Source organism: Varroa destructor, unplaced genomic scaffold, assembly GCF_002443255.2.
Source record: "Varroa destructor unplaced genomic scaffold, Vdes_3.0 BEIS01000001.1, whole genome shotgun sequence".
Taxonomy (NCBI): Eukaryota; Metazoa; Arthropoda; class Arachnida; order Mesostigmata; family Varroidae; genus Varroa; species Varroa destructor.
In genome coordinates, this window is record NW_019211454.1 from 46,072,515 (window position 1) to 46,092,635 (window position 20,121).

At 39.0% G+C, this 20,121-nt stretch overlaps 1 protein-coding gene across 2 annotated transcripts; it reads left to right on the forward strand.

Moving 5' to 3' along the window:
* Positions 1-5,902: 5,902 nt before the first annotated feature.
* LOC111255114 (retinoblastoma-like protein 1) lies at positions 5,903-19,129 on the forward strand. Of its 2 annotated transcripts, XM_022816774.2 has the most exons (12): positions 5,903-6,782; positions 9,558-9,694; positions 10,115-10,341; positions 10,875-11,036; positions 11,203-11,427; positions 11,587-12,020; positions 12,366-12,722; positions 13,062-13,218; positions 13,805-13,912; positions 14,472-14,835; positions 15,009-15,471; positions 15,675-19,129. In XM_022816774.2, exons 1-12 carry the CDS (start codon positions 6,645-6,647, stop codon positions 15,873-15,875), a joined length of 2,973 nt encoding a protein of 990 aa, XP_022672509.1. In that variant the 5' UTR covers positions 5,903-6,644; the 3' UTR covers positions 15,876-19,129. The 2 variants fall into 2 exon arrangements, with proteins under 2 accessions (XP_022672509.1, XP_022672518.1); XM_022816783.2 differs by lacking the exon at positions 13,805-13,912 and having other exon boundaries at positions 5,904-6,782.
* The last annotated feature ends 992 nt before the right edge of the window (positions 19,130-20,121 follow it).

The following is a 20,121-nucleotide window of genomic DNA, read 5'->3' on the forward strand; positions in this document are numbered from 1 at the left end:
TTCATATTCGATTAAAACCTTGTTCTTTGGCGAAAAAATTATGTTAACTGATTTCTTTGAACTACCAATAAAGAAAAACGGATGTACTAGAAATTTTAAAAGCTTTATGCTCAAACCTAAAAGAGTTGATATTGCAGTGTCTAATTATCTCTATCTAATTATTGGAAGTTCTATTACGTCTTCAACTTCTAACGATTTGTCGGAACCTGGTTCCGACAACTGAAAAGTGTACAAAAAACCTAAATATTGCTTGTATCTCGATCAACGGACAAGGATTGTTGTGGCTGTGGCCTCTGAGAAAATGTCTTTACCATTGACGCTTTCAGTCCTTACAGCAGCAGTAGCAGCGGCGACAGCGGCAAATCCGGAGTACAGTTATCGGGAAGACAAGATTTATTTGGCCTGCATCGTGTGCATCATGGTTTGCAGTAAAACCTGTACATCAATGTTATTGGTGGTTATTGTCGAAGACTTACTTCTGATGTGCACTGATATAGATATCGGTTTATTTAGTAACAAGAATATTTGTCTAGGATATAACATTAGATTGAGAAATGCGAAGCCTACGTTTAAATTCGAGGCTTCTCATGAAATTTATAAGTTATTCATTTTACACATTGACGTTACTTCATTTACAAGAATACCGAAATAGCAAATATGTCACACTGGTTGAAGGCTTTGGAAGAATAATTTACGAACATCAAATTTGATTTCCAGTATGCACAATGATGCCACATTGGCCCATATTTCCGCGAATCGTGGACATTGCTGATATTAGTTTGTGCCAGTCTCCAGTATTAGCGAATCATCCGAATCTTTATCCACGTTTAAGCAAATGTCAAACAAACCTTGTCGAACGATCTTTGTGTTTGTGGTCCGGAAAAATGAGTGATATCAAAATAGCATACAAATATTAGAATTATGTACATCTTGGTCCTCATCTGAGTCGTTACACTCAACTGCTTGATCTCTCTTGTCGACAACTATTTCCTACGAAAAATGGCTGAAAACATGACTTCTATTTTTTATCCGTCATTTACCTAACTCATGATCAGCTAACCGGAACAGTATGTCGATAGTTGCAAAATAGCTAATCGAGCTAAACTTTTTTTTTAGACAAAATTTTTTTTTACTGGCAGCTGATTCTGGACGTGACATTGTTTTTTTTTTAATTTCCCGAGAGAGAAAAACTGCGTTATCGATAAGACAAGGTTTCTCTAATAAGGAAAATCGTTATCAATTAAATATGATTAATGTTGAGACATCAAATGGTTCCAGAAACTTCAAGCCAAAGCTTCAAACAACGCCTGTTAAAATAGTTACGCTGGCAAAATGTGGATGTCACATTTTCCCTGTCCTGTTGTAGATTTCTTTCATTATTTTTTAATTGTATTTTATATACGATCCTCACTGTGTACGGATGTCATTTTCTTAGAACGTAGAGCTATTTACCTTGGACGTGCGCATCTGTTAAGGAGATGCCGCGATTTAATGCATATTGCTTTCAATAGACCAAATGTAGATGGTAACTGGTTACCGCAGCAAGCCCGGCTGCCTGCTTTCTCTATCACTGAATGCAGTGTCATTATGTGGCGATAACATCGCGTTTGAGATACCCTGTATTTTGACACACTGATATACAATATCTCTATTTTTAACTTTCTCGGTCCTTACGTGGTTCTTCGTATCGATTGATTGAACTTACAGATTTACGGAAAACCAATTACAGACTAGCGATTTTTTGATTACCAACAATGAGATGAAATACGCGTTGCGGTAGTCCAGATAAGCCCACCTGGCTTCTGGCCCTTCAGATAATAATTGCCTAACATAGCTTTGGCTCAAAAACACGTTCAAATCGGTCGATGACCTCTTGCGCTTCCGGCTTCACGGGAGGCGGCACACATTTGAATTTCCAGCTACTTTCCAAGCGTATTGTCACCGGATTGCACTCGAATATTGTCGGTTCTTCAAAAAGAACGCGAACCGGATAGCAAAATTTAGGGGATTTGGCTTCATGATAACCGTCACCTCCTACTCTAGGAAATGGTTCTAACGTAACTTCGACGTCAGAAAGCGGATTTATCGGCATCGATCTTTTATCACAGATCCACGATTGGACCATGTTGTTAAGGATACTGCCTATACACTTCAGGGATGTTGAGGCATGCCGCAGTGTTAAAATATACTCGCCTGGTAAAAGTGACTCCTGGCAACGAACTTCAACACTTTTTATACCGATGGCAAAGTCTGTCATCGTGCGATTTAATGCCAACAGAACTTGAGCGTCATCATACATCGACATAGTTCCCCTAACACCTGCAGCGATTTGATTTATTAGGCGATTCTTCATCGTTCGGATTTCGTCGAGCTTTTTGCAACAAGCGGCAGCTAACGTCAGAGGAATCATACGGTTGAGAATACGGTTTCTGTCATCATTCGACCTAGCAGTTGCCATTGACGCACAATTATAAAACAAGGCGTTCTCGAGATCTGACTGCAGCGTAGGAAGATCTTGTATAGTACTTTCATATTCCATAGTAGCTTCGTTTTTTCGTATATCTAGAGACAGTTTTTATTTTAGACCATTTTTAACTCTAGAACCTTGGCAGTAGCGTCTTGTGGAAGTATATATGAAAAACTATATGTTGAGCTTTCAATGGAGGTTATCGTGTTATAAATACGGATAGTTAAAAATACAGCAGTAAAGGTCACCAAGAAGCATCAAACAAGAGCGCAAATATATATCATTTACATAGAAGTTATCTGCAGCTAGTGAAAGACATACATATATATGTATATTGGAAACAATAAAATATAAGTTGAAACAAAATAGATCGTGATAGAAAAATAATTTTACTCAAATAAGAGATCTTTCGTCAGGAGAGTGTCAGGTTTTTTCATTCATCATGAATGTGTCAGATACACAAGACATCAACCTGTAGTTACTTTTTTGTTCAGTATCAAATATGAAGAGTAAATCATTTTATGACTGGATGCTATCAGGAACTAATCAAATGCAACACACAGTTTCGTTACCTTTGATACAACCAGACTGTCGATTTTGAAAACTTTAAGACTTCATCTCTGTCGAGGACATCAGATCTGACAAACTTCAGAAAGCATTTCTCCAAGTAAACTAACAGTATCAGCGCAGTGAGTTGTGCTCAAACGGTGCTCCCTAGGTTAAGTTCGCTTTATCGTTTGTACGATGGTTGATCAGTAGGTCGCAATACCGTGTAGTCGACTTAGGAAGCGGACAAAATCGACCGGAAAATTCCTTTAGCGGGTTTCAAATTTACGCTGTTCACCACTGTTCGTTCAAGCCCTGCTAAATCATATTCTAAAAGTTAACGGAATAAGTTTATTTTTAACAGTAACATTTTTTAGTAAAATTATAAGTGAAAATTCACTTTAATATTCAACTGAAAGATCATTGTAAAACATACTAAAGTGTTCTATATCTATAGTATATGTATTTCTTTAGTATATTTGTAGAAACGGTCCAAATGTCTCTGATATTTATTAGATACTGCCTAATAAGCTTGCTTTATTGAGCGCCTGTAAACTATACTTTTTTTGCCTTCATTACGCCTTCGCTTCACCAGACATAGACCTGTGTGCCCCTAGATATATAGCAAGATGTATTATAGAAAATTTGTTCCTTGTTTTGATCTCAGTCTTACCGCTCGTGTCCCTATTTGACTAGCGCTGCATGGAAAGTCAATTCAGATGGTAGTTGAGCTCTTGAGAGTACAGCTAATGGTGCTGGGTGGATGGATGGTGGTTCCTACCAAAATTAAGTGATGCCACATATGAAAAGATTTCTGCAAGTTATACGTCACACTTATTTGCCATTCTGTTGGATGCCAAACATGCCCTTCGCGGATGGACTGTGCATCTACCACTAATCTAACATTCCCATGGATGCGTCAAACTAGTTTAGAGGCCGTAATGCTTAGTCTGAACGTATCCAAAGTCGACAAAATATGATGATTAGAACAGGAAAGCTCGTTCATTGGAACACCTGCACGATAAACAGTTGAAATCGACCGTTGTGTTTGTGGCCGACAAAATTAAACGAAAGAAGTTAAAAGAAAGAAACAAGTAAATAATCACTTTAAGAGAGATGGTAGGTTACAAGAAAACAAAATTCGATTAGTTGGGCAAATAGTGCTTCGTATATTTTTCCATACAGATATTCCATTTGTACGTAAATGGAACTACTGTAAGCGGAACTAGCCGGCACGCGGGCGACATTCGCTAAGCCATATAAGTAAGATATCAGCCTAAAACTGTTTTTTTTTCACCTAACATATGTAGGAGGTATGCACTTTCGCCGATTGTTATTCTGATTAATAGAGTTTTAGGTCAAGAGGTGCCATGTGGCCTATATATACAACTAATAATAGACGTGGAAGCCTCACTTAGAGAAAAATCAGTTAAACAAAGTTTGCGCGTCTGACACCAAGGTTACAACCGAGTATGAGTTTCATAGTATTTTCTAGAAGATGTTTCCAAATTCAATCTGGCAAGGAAAGCAGTTCCCAAAGAATATGCTTCTAAAGTGTTGATGTCCGCAACAACGCTTCAAAGCTATCGGCGCGTGTCGGACATGAATTTTCGTAACTATTATTATTAGCTCATTAAACAGTAGAAGATAATTATGATAAGATTTTTTGCAATGCCATAATGTCTGTCAAACTCTTTACAAAGATCCGTGTAAAAATCACTTGTTTCGTCACAACCAGATAAATCGCTCAGAATGACTTATAGTTACCATTTCACAGTTTCCTTTTTTATAGATCGCCATTGACAATTTGTGAGTGCTCTAAAACTGTCTCCGTAAACAGAAGAGGTAACTCGATTCGAACCTGTCGCGCAAAGCTCTGCTTGAATAGAATTCCGTTAAATGGCAAAAAAGGCTGCTCAAATAGGAACGAATAGAGCGAAAGGCGCTTCTTCTAACAAAAGTAGTAAGTCAAAAGAAACCCTGCAATTAGTTAAAACATAGATCTGCAACTGGCAAATTATAGGCTCCCAGTCAGGTAGAGAATTATTGTTAATTTTAGAACCAATGCTGCTTAAACAATATGTTTACCTTTTTCTACTGTAAGCCAATCCTAATCAAGTTATGTATATGTGTTTTACCTCACATTGTATTTGTAACACTTTTCGCTTTATGAAAGTGCGGCCAAAACTATAACATACTTCGTAAATAAAAATACCTCTTAACTTAAAATTATGGCAGGGCGTTTAAAGCCTGCTTGTTTCCTAAAAAATATAAATTGTATATATATTTTTATAGAATTAGATATCTAGAAGCCTAGACCGGCGGCTCAAGCCTCTCTTCAAAAGCTATTTTCTTATAATGTTTACATCCGTAAATACATTCAAATTGATTTGCACTGGGAGCATTACTATAATAAATCTCTTTTCGAATTGTACTTGAGCTGTACGCAAGAACACGGAGCGCCAATAAATATATTACGTTTTATCTAGTAGACAAACTTTATCTCTGCCAGCGAAAATCTCATTTTTTTATACGTTACCAGAAGCCAGCACAAATACTGATAGTATATAGGTAATCCTAGTTTTACAAGATGCTTAAATTTTGTAGTAGAGATATATAAGCTTTTGGAATCCATTCGATTTCGAACTTTTTTCGTCAAAAAATCTACACACTCTCCAAATGGGACATTGTCATGAAAGTAAATAACGACAGTCGTCCTTAACTTTCATTCGAACCTTGAATTATTCGTCAATTTAAACAACTCGCTCCACACTCTATTTATTCAGGCGGGCTCCTTAGGAGCCCGCCACAATGTTTTGACTGGTGCGTATCGTTCCGCTATGCGCGCCTCGATCGTGATCTAGGTCGCTGCGTCACGTGTAAACCGGTTGTTTTCGCGCCAAACGCCGACTCCTGCTGGCCACCACATAGACAAAGGCGGCTGGTGAGGTTGTGGTGACCGAGACCAGAATTGTTATTACTTTCGAGCAACAGCAGTAGCCCCGCAAGTGTTTTTTGAGCCGCCAGCGACCGTAACTCGTTGTCATAGGTACTGTGTGTAGTGTAAACTGTGTACTGCAGTCCGCTTAATACGCCCCCTATATCGTGCAGCGGCTCTGTGTTGTCCGGGTGCACACATATTACATCCACCCGCTGTGTATTCCGTTTTTCCTATACGTTGTAACGGAGCATCTCACCATCTATAAAATGTTTGTTATTGTGAAAGTGTAATGGTACTTATGCCTCATCAAGTGAATGCGCTAGGAAGGTCCTCCTAATAGGGAGGATCTTAGTGTTATTATTACGGTTAACGTTGTTACACTGTGCAAACACCAAACGACCGATCCGCAGCTAGAATCACTGGGTCTAATCCGTCTTTGTCTGAGTCGCTTTGTATTGATGGGATGTCCTGCAACACCGAATAGTGCTAAGGAAGTGGACATAGTTGCCGTACAAGACACACTCTACTTTGTGTCGACCAGTGCTTTCTGTACAGACAAGATAAGCAGCTAACACCAGAAGACTGTCTATCTGGGTAATCCTAGCTCTATTTGATTTTTATGTTGACTTGTGTTGGCGTAATTGCGCCTGACATTAGACGGGTGACGGCCACGATTTCATAGTAGCGACAATGGGTGTCTCATCCGACGCGGACCAAGCGATTCAGGAGCGTCTCAAGTCAGTATGCCTGGCCCTCAACATGGACCGGCAGAGTTCGCAGGAAGCGCTGCAGACCTTCGACGCAATCGGCAGGAATTACACACTCGAGGTAATCAATTAGGCAAATCAATTACATCTTAATCTCTGTTCGTGTATCTTTATCTGGTTGCGGGTATGTTACTAGAACCAAAGGACTACAGACAGTTACGTTTGCGTACGCATCGCCCGCGTTAATTTCCCGCGCATTTCGCAGATCTTACGTTGCGATGAATGCAACGCGAGGGTGATCATGTCGAATATGCTGGTACATCAAGTGTGCGTCTTAATAGGACGTCGCCAACTATGGGGAGAGTAATCGACATCGGGCAGCTGATGCATGCGTCAGTCTGTACGTGTGTCTCTGGACGATCGAAGCTCTGTGCGCGACACTTCGCCTTAAGGTTGGGCTATCGTCGCCGGCTTTGACCCTGATCCCGACTTCGACTTCAGCCGCTCTTCGTCTATGCCTCCCATATGTCTTTGGCACAAATCCGCAGCTGTTCGGATTCGGGGTCGCCTGGACCTTTAAATCCCGTAGGGAAAGATCTATAATTTGAATGTTCATACGCACACGCGCTCTGAGTCATAAGGTCGGACTTTGCGACACTCCGTGAATTGAAAATAATTTGAGATAATACTATAGGCCAAAATGGGTACATGTGCATATTTATGTTTTAGCTAAAAACGTGGAATTAATGGTAGTCCTTTTTAGGATAAAGGCAACACTGTGGAAAAATTTGTGACTAGGTTTTTTTGATGAATTAACTCATGACTATCGTATAAACAAAAATATAAGTAATAAATCGAACGAAATCTGTTTACATGCTTATTGTAATAGTCAATACTAATTCAAAAAACTATTTGCCAGTTGTCCGAATAAACCAAAGTCTGCATTTATTGTACATTATTATATTTTCCATGGCCAACGCGCTGTTACTTATCGATTGTCAATACCTCTACCATTAATGAACAACAAATGCTGACTAGTTGAGTTAAAGATGAGTTGTTTTGCGTAATCGAAAATTAGGATACTTGTGTGCTAAATGATATTGATCTGCGAAATCATTTTGATTTACAGATGTATACACCTGTAATATTTTGAATATTTTTTTTATCAAAAAAATAATAATCTATTGTGAATCCCTTATGTTTTCAATTGAATTAGCTTCGTTATTGATATGCACATGGTGATGCACATCTTGCTGTAGGGCGTCGCTCACCTTGCCAGTTAGATTTACGGGGTTTGATTACGACCACGAAGTGGAAGGAGGAGAAGACAAATAAATGCCTATCCTTAAGTAACATCATTTAATCAATTGGCCGAAAAATTCTTCGCAGGCTTCGCAAAGGAACTTTGGCACAAATAAATAGATCGAAACTATTATTCCATGCAGTCCATTTTAGATGAACAAGCGGGGATCGATCTTTATTAACAAGAGGTAAATTCTTGTTTCTGCGAAGTACAGTTTTTGTAAAATTCTTGTAAAGTAAAAACTAGAAAGTTTCATCAGTTTTTAAGATCAAGACGTTAGTTCTTTAACTGACTTCTTTCATTTTAACAAACCTATAATATAGGCTCTACGATGGGGATATACATCATGGTGACATAGAATCATTCGAAAACTGCATATAATTATGCTCCATGATTAAAAAGTCGGAAAATATTTCTGTATCGTTGCAACAATTTTAGTTAAAAATGCAATAGAGATCCATAAGGAGGTCAGCAGCAACTTTTTGGTGTTTACGTGCATTATTTGTCAAGCTCACTTAATCTTCAATTAAATCATGTATAGTAGACTCGATCAGACAAGGATCAGACAACATCTCACAAAGGACACAGATAAAGATGTATGAAATTGATGGGTGAAAACATGTCATATGTCGTTGCTGAAAGCAGGTACATCTGCCCTAAATTGGCAGATTAGTAGTTTTTGAACAGCAAAACCATTTTCATACAAAAATTCCTATTATTGTGTGTGTCTTTATGCAGATAAGTATAGTTGTGACAATGCTGTTTTGTTATGAGTTGTTGATGCGTTTGTTACGGAAGTGTAGGTGGGGCGGTTGACATTATTGTTATTTGAATGCCTCGTACTCACGATAGGAAATAGGAATGAAGTCATTCCTGTAATGTTTTCATAGCAATGTCGGGTACCTAAGTATGTCTTAGGCTCCACTTTTTCCCTGGGTATCTAGTGTGAAGGTTTTGTGTAGTATAAAATTGGTCGAGTAGGAATGGCTCGTGATAGAGAGACACATAATGTCATAACTTTGTTTCGCTTGAGACTATTTTGCTTCGGCTCCGCCAGATGCTATGCGTATGGCGGAGTACTAATATGAATATTGAGCAATTTTTGCAAAGACTTGTCTTAAATACACCTTTTAATTGAATATGCAGCACACTATAAGGTAAGTGACAATACAACGGTTCTGTTTATAAAGAATGAAATCTTCCAGTTTCCATAGTTTTCCCGAAGGCTCATTGCCCGTAATGCATTCATCGTACACGAAGATATATAATTATTATTGCTGTAATTGCATGATGGAGTGATACTGTGAACTTAATTTAGTGTAACGTGAACATACTAGCTTTAGGTCTCTTTCACATACAGTTGCTCAAGGTGTGGCATCTACATAGACGGTTTTTTAGTTATAACAGCGGTAATAACAATAATAATCATTACTGTAAAAATATACAAAAATACTTATATAAATATATAAAGATAAAAATATGTATAAAAAATACGAGCATGCCGTATGTGTAGTTAGAGGGTGAGAAAGAAGGGACCTTAGAGTTCTATATAAATTATATGCTGTTAAACACGTTTACTATTTTTGGTTACAGGGCGATTGCCGTCATTGGCTAGCTTGTAGTTTGTACGTCGCATGCCGTCTCGGTTCGATGCCTACCGTGGGCGCTACATCAAATTTGCAGGGTAACTGCGTCTCCCTACGTGGACTTCTATCAACCTGTGAACTCGAGTAAGTTTTACAAACTCCTTGTTAATACGAGATGTTTGGTATTAAGTGCATGTCTGCGCAGCTACAGAAAAACGGAAATCATATAAAAGATTATGTGCAAGTTTGAAGGGGTGCACGCCTGAATAAAGCCTAGAGTGGACGTTGATATATTTGGAAATTTTTACAATTTAGAATGAGTGATTTCACTTCCGCTCACGGTGACAATTTCGGATAATCATTGAGGATGAGGAACTATTTGTATTGGTTTCGCAGTAGTCGGTTCACAGACTTAAATTAGTTTTACATGCGCAAATACTTAGTGACAAATTGATTTTGAAATGTATCATGGCATCAGCTCCTTTCTCTTATATATCAGTTGGATTGTAGGTCGCTTATGTATTCGGTATAAACAAATAAAATCATATACGCTCTTTCTTGTAGCCTATTAGAGTTCTTTCGCAAAATGGAGCAGTGGTCTGATATGGTTAATCTAGACAGCAACATGCGGAGACGATTAAGCTCATTACGGGAGTCGTTCAACGTGACCACGATCGTCTTTTCAAAGTTTCATCAAGTGTTCGGTCAGATATTCAAAGGGCCACCGGAGCTCGAACGAAGTGGCGCGGCCAACCGCGGAAAGCGACATAGAGGGCCTACCACAGTAATGGGTATGTCTAAAAATAATAGGTGCATTGATTTATTAACATAATTATGTTGTGTACTGTTCCCTATAACATGATGATCTTGTTGTCCGAAATAAAAATAAACTACTGTTACTATATGAAAGATTTTAGCTGCAACGTCTTTATAAACGTACAAGAATGAACGATTGCTAAACCGAATCTTGACGACTCTGTTACTTGAAGAAAATAGCACAATGGTATTTCATGAAGAGAAATTTTGCAATGATACATTTATCGTTTATTTATTATTTAGTGTGCTCATGATGTTCATTAACTCACCCCAAAAGCATTGCTAGTTGGGCTAGCTGAATTATGTCTTGCAATTGAATCTAGAAAAATAATGACTAATTCATGTATAAGTAAGTAATTATTATGAAAATATTGATATATTGAATATATTGATTTGGCAAGGAGAGAGTGATACAAAGAATATTAAGTTCGTTTCTCCAGGCATTTCATTTTATTTATTACCATGCAGTTTTATTACTGTAACAAACCTGTGGTGGTTGACATTTCAGATCTTTATAGACTATGCTGGTTATTGTACATCGCTCTGAAAAGCCGAATTAACACGGAAACGGTGTCATGTTTTCACCTACTTCTATGTTGCCTTGACTTTGTCTACGTGTCGTGCCTGCATGCGGATAGGACCGACCTGCTTAATCAGGACTTCTATCAGGGTGGGTACTATACAGCTAATTCTCAATTGCAGCAGCTGGTAATCTTAAAGTAAAACGAATTTTATGCTATCGATTCGAATAGGTCGTGAACATTCTTCTTATTGATTATAGTGAGCAAGAGCGATTATCTAATAGGAGCATTCTGTATCTTTTATTTCTATTGCAGAGCAACTAGGAAAATGCACCGCAGACGGTTCTGATCTGAAGGTTGTCGGTTTGCTTCGATCATTGTGTGAGACGCACAAGGCAGTGTTTTCGGACGCAAACATACTACGAATTTACTATTTGCAAAAGCCAATCAAAGAGCTTGTACAAATGGGAACTTTGAAAGGAAGCACGTCTTCACTCAGTCTCTCAATCGAATTTAAAGATGTCGAGCATAACATCAAATGTGAGTAGGCTTATAAAGAGTTTAAGTAATGAATATAAGGCAGTGCTTATGTAAAGACAAATAATTAATCAAGCCTTATGGTCTTTATAACTCCTGGACGAGTATTTGTCAGCTCTTTACTTTGACAAATCCGTTAACGTTTTATTCGTCTCTGAACAGCCTTAAAACAGTCATACGAGCTGTCCGTGCTGCGTGCGGGGGAGCTTGATGAACAAGTATTCCTCGCCGAGGATGCGTGTCAGCAAATCGGTGTGGAGCCTGTTTCCGAGTCGGAAGCTCATGACACCCTCTGTCGCTCGCTGGTCGAGTACATGAGACGCCAAGGTGCGCTTGGTGCCGGCGTAGGACTCCAAACACCATTGACTGGCCGCGGCCTTCTGACAAATAGAGAACCAGCTATTAACCTCAGCCCCGTGTCGACTGCCACTCAAGGCGCATCGAAGCTTCATAGCCTACTGATCGGACGCAATCACATGCCGTCCGAGACACTCAGTCACATGTTCGCGCAGATTGTTCCGAATCCGGCCGAAACAATCGATCAAACAATCAAGGAAATGGGAGAAATATTTTGTAAAGCGTATGCGGCTCAAAGGGTGAGTTAGAATATGATAGGTAGCCTTGTGCGTTTTCGATGCAGTATTTTATTAATAACACTAAAAGACATACTTTGAAAATAGGAACGGTACGTTAATTAGTAAGGTTATAAAGTTGATAAGTATATTATATTCAATTACTTCGAAACGCGCGAAATCTGCATTTGAAGAAAACGTGATGGCATCGACAAATATAGAAAGAAATTATAATGGTGCCAAGTAATCCTTTATTATTTCTCTGCTTGATACCTTAGATAACAGATGTAAGTATTATAAATGTATTGTTGAGACGCATATTTAGCCCATATGCCGCATATATTGCGCTCTTCGATTTTGTCATTTAAGGACGACGACAGGGATCTACCAGCTAATCCAGATTTATTCGATTTCGCGAAGAAACGTTTAGCGTTAGGCGAAGCGCTCTTCTACAAAATTCTCGAAGCCATTCTCACATTGGAGCATAATACAACGAGCAAACCGTTAAATAACTTTAGTGTTTCTCTGCGACAAGAACAATTTCAACGCTCGTTATTTGCCAGCTGTCTAGAGATTGTTATGTTGTCGTACAACTCGAAAGAGACGCTCTTTCCTTGGATACTAAACGTGTTTGGACTCAAGGGTTACGACTATTATCGCATCATAGAACCAGTGATTCGCTCCGAGCAGCAGCTTTCACGGGATGTGGTTAAGCATTTTAACAGGGTAGGTCTCGCAATCTTCATAATGCCGCAGATTATGAAAGGCAAAGAAATTTCTTGCACGAGCATTAAAGTCCAATTCAGCTTCAAATCCATATCCTTAACCGACAAAAGAAAATTATTTTCTTTAATCACACAGGTTGCGTAGCATGCATCGTTGGCGAGTCTTAAAGTAGCCACCCCTTAACTTCCATTACTAATTTCAAGTTCTAATACATTACGTATAGCAACAACTGTGATTTTCATCGGCATGATAAATATTCGTTTCTGATGAAACGAGACCTAACAATAAAAAACGAGCCAAATTGCCGTATCTTATATCTTATTATAAACACACATGCAGATCGAGGAACAGATTTTGGAATGTATCGCGTGGCGTTCTGACTCGCCAGTTTGGGAACAACTCGGATCGAAGCAGGTTCCGCAGGCTCAACAGGTCCTACTACCGAGTCAGTTGCAGGTTAACTGTCAGGAAGCAGCCAACGCTCCCCAACGTACAGGTATGGAAAAAACAAATATAGCTTTTCAATACTTTCAGCTTGCGCACATTAAATCCTATTCTTGCTTTCCACGGTCTCATCGGATCCAGCACTTGTTTCGAAAACGGTTATGAAAAACTTTTGAACAATTACTATGCTCGTAAAAATGTGTTTTAACTGTCTTAACCTCGACTAGAAATAGTCGTCTGTTTCAATATAATCTATATGAGTTAACGCTTTGTAAATTGCGGTGTTCTGTGCATATATGCATGCCTTGTCTGTTGTTTGTTTTTTAATTTTTGGATCCGCGGTTGCTTCTATCGATCTTTATTTGGCTCTTCATGTTTAAGCATAAAGCAATCGCACTGATGGAGCACCTGCCATTCGCAATTTTGGTTGTTTTCCGTGTTATTATTCTTTTTTGGTCGTTTTTTTCATCTGTTTTATGTCTGTGCGTTCGTATCGTCTTTGTGCCCTGTGCTGATCCCGTTTTGTCGTTATTGCTTCCCTGTTCTACAAACACCAACACAACAACAACAACAACTGACGCTACTTACTTCTGCTGCTGCTACTACTGCTACTTCACCCCATTCCTACTACTCTGCAGAGGTATTCCGTCTGCTTAATCGCGCGGAGCTGGCCTCACCAACAGTGGCCAGTGTTGCCCGGCGAAAGCTTTTTGGAGCTACGACCAACGATAACTCCAGTACCAACGGTAACACAACAATATGCACAACGCGATGCGGTGATTCTTACGAGGGACCTGATTTCCGCAAATATACAATACGCTATCATGATTTGTGCAATTTCGGCAAAACGATTTAAAATAATGTGCATGATAGGGTATGGGAAGTGGTAATACAAAATGATTTATCATCATATTATTATTGAGCATCTTTAAAACATGGTTCATTTGAAGACGATGTAGTAAAAGAGACGTTCACGCATCTCCAACCACTCAGTACCAGAGGTTTTGCAGTTCACGCTAGGTGCTTCCTTGCGCGACACTGAACAACAAGGATCAAGTACCACTAAAATTGCACCTAATATGTTCATTTACCGCATGCTGTATCTGATTTGAGTCAAAATACGGAAAACAAATGATTACCGTGTTTTGTCACATTGACTTATCAGTTTCTTCTGACATTCTTATATAATATGATTAGGTTACAAGCGTTAATATGTTATTGAAACATATCATTGGAATGTTTTTTTAGCTTACGGTGCTGTCTCGAGTTATAATTTTCAGTTGTTCCTCTGATTTTTGAGTGCAGGTCCAGTTCGTCTCATGATGACTGCTCCGGGACAGTTTATGGAGATGATTCCCGCGATAGAGATTTCCGCTGCTCCTGCGGGACCAGCTGGAACACCTGTTGAGGCCGTAAAAGGCAGTTGGGGTCTGTTCTTCAGAAAAGTTTACTTCTTGGCTTCAGTGCGACTACGCCACCTATGCGCAAGTCTTCAGATACCCGACGAGCATCTGGCCAAAGCCTGGACGATGCTTGAACACGTGATGGTGCACGAGACGTCGATCTTTAAAGATCGACACCTTGACCAAGTTATACTCTGCTGCGTATATGCGCTATGCAAATTATTCCGGATCGAAAACACGTTTTTGGACATCACCCAGAGTTATAAGTATGTTTATGTTATTATATATTACCTAAGATTCAGGCTATTTTTGTGTCGCTTACATAAATGTGAGGTAGCTACTCGTAGCTTATTGCAGTCATCGACGTTATATCAGTGTAAGGTTCTGACGCCAGAACGAACATTGACTACTATATCTATACACCTGTGCTTTTTTGCAGGAGCCAGCCGAACTCGCAGAGTCATGTTTACCGTAGTGTTCTCATTACACCAGCCCAGTCTTCGACATCGGGAGAATCTCCGCCTTCATCGGTTGTCACAGAAGTTGCTGGACAGCCAACGAGTGGCACTGCCCCACCGCCGACTCCTGGCGGTATGGCAGGGACCTCTCAATCGTTTGAGGATGGCCAGCGTGGAGACATAATCAAATTTTACAACTGTGTCTTCGTGCCTCGCGTACGACCATTCTTGCTAAGTTTCAGAAGTAACGAGACCTCGGGCGGTTTGGCGGGAACAAGCAACCCGTTACTTAGTCCCCTACCGCGGGCACATGGCGGCCTCGGATCACCAAAGCCTTTGCAGGTCACTAATGATCTGAAGGTGTTTGTCAGTTCATACAAAGGCAATAACATGCCGGCGACGTTTAACGCAAAAACGTTCCGTATTCAGCAAAGTCCGGCAAAGGTCAGTAAATGTTTGAACGCTGCGGTTAGCCTCGTTCTTCCACTTTTTTTCCCTTATTGTAGGCCTGATTCCAGTATTTAATAAGTCCAGGATATTAGAAATTCATAACAGCAAGTTTATTTGTTGCTAACGTCATCTCTGCATCGTGTAAAATTGTAGTTAGTGTTTGAATTTCCATCTCCTTTCTGTGCTGTGTGTTTTAGGATCTTGTCGATATCAACAAAATGGTCCAACGTCGAGGGGAAGAAATGGCAGCTGTACGCGGTACAAAGCGTTCACTAGACATGGATGGCGCCACTGAAGGTATTCCCAAGCGGCTTCAGAATCGTTTCCAAACGATGTTTGTACAACAGGCCAGTCCCCAGCACGGCGCGCAATCTGCAACGGTTCAGCAGTCAAGATAGATTTCAATCTAATATGAAGACTAATCTTCACCTGGTTGTAAAGCAAGGAAAAGGAACAAAATAAAGTAGAAGATAAACGACTGCATAAAAGATAATCGAAAACGACAAACCCGTCATCCTTACGTCAGAGATAAGAGTAGCCAAGACCTGCATTCGCTCAGCAGCTATCAATTGTAATAGCATAACGTCATAATTATCTTCGTGATCATTGTCTTTACGGATAAGAAAGATCACTAGACTGGAAATGCTGCTTTTTGATGGAGTGCTGGCGATTGCCAGACCGATCAGTGCCGGGATGTGATGATGTGCGGCGCACAAGCAAAAAACTAAGACTAACTAATATTTCATCATCTTCATCCATTTATTATATATGTTAAGGGAAAAGTCTAAGGCTGCTGAGATACTATCGATGTAATAGATCAATATCTTCAAGTAAGTGATAGGATAGTCGAAAGATGCGTAAAGATATTATATACATATAGAAAATTTCTGAGAATGGTAATGATGTAACTCTGTCTTAGGCACACCTGTATAGCCGCATGACGAGCATGGGGAAGACGAAACAAAAGAGACACAAGAAACTACAAGAAATAGTAATATTAGGTTGTTTACTAGGTTCTTCGCCTTTTTGTTCATTGCTTATCTTTTGGAATTGTTCATCTGCGAGTTATATGCCATGGAAAGTTTTTTGCTCTACAGGGTTGTTGTCATATCATGAACTTCATACTCACGGTAAAATTGCGACAATAGCTTTGTAAAACAAAGAGTAAGTTTTTCAATGGCATGTAACATTGGACTATCAGCAAAGGCAAAATAGAAAAGAAAAGCAAGAAATCAACGCGTGACAGACTTACCCAACAACATTCTAATAACGCTGGGTAAAGAAGATGTTTATGAATGAACGCAAATACAATTACACACATTCTTATAAAGATTTTCGCAGACACAAGCACGAATAAACGGCGCGTACATTACGGCGGAGAGTATTAAGCAACGGCCCATTGTCCTTTTATGGGATGCTAATTGTGCATAAAATGAACGAAGATTGTAATTACTGTAGCATCTGAATTACTGGATGCCTGCTCTGATCTGCCAACATAACAGCTGCTTGTAGAATAGTTAAGACTAATTCTATATATATATACTATGCTTACCTACAAAAATTATTATTATTATCATTACTCTTAATATTACAATTATTGCATATTTTTTCATTACCTATTTTTTCAAGAGCGATTGCGACCTGGGACTGAGAGATTCGCTGATGTCGCTGTGAAATCTATCGTTTAGGGGAAGGGGACTGGGTGTTTCGCTTTGCTTTCCTTTTTTTCGGATATTGGCACTAAAGTTAAGGCTAACTAAGACGTTGGAAAATTATTATTTTTATTTTTTCAATTATTTTGGCGTTTGTCATAGAGTGCACTTGCGCGATCAATAGAGTCTTAAGACGGAACGAAAAGTAACGGACCGGTGGGGCAGAATTGAAGGTACAAACACATGCCAAATTAAATTTCTTCGTTTTATTCTATGTGATACATATCGTCAAACAAATCGGTGTTTTAGAATGGACGCAGCAATTTTGAATTTGAATAACACTATTATTGTATTATATTGGTAAGAGTTCTCTCTTGAGATGGTTTTTGTCCTAAGAGCCGTAGTTCAATCATTGTGATCCAGACCTAGGCATCTTAACGTGATCAAAATGAGGCTGGAGATGCATAGATTATGGCTGTATAGTCGATATGTTCTAAGTTTGAACCGGTTCGTAAGCTCTTTAAAATAAAAATCGAGCTCCTAGTGAATGTATACATATTAAAATAAACTGTTTACTCTAGGTAACCAGTTACGTATTATACTGACGGCGATATTGAGGTAAAAGGTTTAGGTGTCTTAAAGTCGACCCAACAACCACCCATTTTAAATACTAGGGAGAATGTTCCCAGCTTTAATGTCAATTTAAACCATTTTGTCACTGACAGAGTTGATTTGGAGAGCTAATGTAACTAGCGTCACTATGATGAGAGAGGTCTTAGCAAGTCACTCTAATGATTATGGTAATTTCGAAAAAATTTTTTAAGTGGTACTATAGGGCTGAAGACGTACATCCACTTTAGCGATTAAACAGCTTATAAAAAGGCGAATGAGCAAAATATATGGAAAATCAAGTTAAGTGCAACTCGTCTACAGTGTTTCTCTGGGGTTCGTATAAACAAACATCGATTTTAGAAATCAACTGAAAACCGAGGAACTTCTTCCTAAAATTTCATTAATAATATTTTATTTTTTTATATTCATACAAATCGCGTGATATGTATGGGATGTGACATTATCATTCGTTCAGTTGTTAGCATTAATTAGGTTGGGCTAATATCTTAATTTAGATCGTTGGTAGGTGGATTTTTTTAAACTCTTCACGTAAACTATGAATTTCTTTAAAATTTGTTATTATATCTAGATCGGCGTTGCCTATTCTTCTTTTCACTAAATTACCTCGGAATAATATCTTACATATATACTACTTTAGGCTTTTTTTGGGTACGTAAGGTATATGTAAGAATAAGCATAAGAATAATCAAAGAGTAACTCTGTAACTATTAGTTACAATAAGAGTAACTAATGGTATTAGCTGTGCATAAAAGGCGCTTGCCATTTTTCATCATAGGTGGTCTATGATCCGGTTTCATTACCTTCGCTGTAGTCTCTTGGCGTTTTATGTTACAACTCCGGACATACAGTTTTTTTAACCTACTACTGGCAGATTAAGAAAATATTCCTTAAGTTTTTTTTAATTTGCAGCTGTTTTCTGTGTGTGATTTAAACTGTGAAGTATTACTGTGGGAGTCATCCAGTGGGAGGCTTAGGGGATAACTAGACCCAATTCAGTTTTTACTCTTAGCCCAACCCAGGCTTACGTCGCGGAGTGTCGGCTTCAATACGAAACACTGTATGTTATGATGCTTTCTGTGCGGTGTGGGGTATTCAGTGTGGGTTTTGCGACGCTCATTTACGTTTTTTCAAAGAACCTACGAAACGGCACGTTAGTAATATGTCATTTGCCAAGCATGAAACTTTGAGCAGCGATGGTCACATGATTATGATCAGCATGGCAAGGTATTGAAAGAGATGTGTATTAATCGCTCAGGCCACGCCGTTCTTTCTTTCGATATCTGCCCCAAATCATATTAGGTAATGTAGATTGACAACGATCTTGCAGCTCCATTTTAAGCAAAATAAACCTCTTTTCTCTTCCAAAACTGAAGTATTGTTTACAAAACATGCCAAAATTTGTGGACGCATTCTGAAAAAATTTAATGAATAGCTATTAATATTTATGTACTGCATTTGTCTGAATATGAAGCTGTGTACTTAATTCATTTAAACATGTTATAATACTTGAACTACGGATACTAATTATTTTCCAGTTATAAAGTGACTTTCAAACCCTGTGCTATCATTAGCAGACAGGTGATATCAGTAGAAATATAATTCCAGAAATAATCATATAAATTATATCATGTCGCACAGTTCTGTTGGCAGTTGTCATTTTGGCATTTCCCTCCGCTGAGCACAGTCTGATGGGTGGTTCCAAGCCCTTCGTATATCTTGTCGCCGTAAAACTCATAATTATTAACTTAGATATCTAAATGTATGCTATCGGACATCAATATGACTGCACGCTACGACTATATTTGTAGCGACTAGCCGCTGAGCATCAACAGGTTACAATGATAAGAGGAATGACTGGGAAAAAGTTAAGGTGACGCCAGCATTATCTTGTTAAGTTCGTGAATCGATATCAGCAACGATAAATGGCGTTGTCAGTAGCTAGGGATTAGCCTGAGCATTGTATTGATTTTCAGATGACGCAGTTCGGTAGTGTTCGCCTCCTTTGATGAGTCGTAACGGTTGAAACGCCTGAGAAAAAACATGACGACTTCTGTTGATCAGTTGGTCTATTTGTTCAGAAGAAGCATGCGTTAACTGCTTTGTGATCGATCGCAAGCCAAGTAAACACTGCCGTTTGAGGGCGAGGGCAAAAAGTGTGACAACAAGTGAAGGCCTAATAGAGGACACCAGTGCAAGTTACAGCTCATACTTTCATAACTCCAAATGTTAGCCACAAAAGCCTGTAGATGGAAGCAAAAGCAGTGATTGCGGACACGAAGACCCTGACGATTTTCGTCGTAAATAAATCGTAGAGGAAAGTGCTACCCATTCGACGCTGGAATTCGGCTTGTTGAGGAAT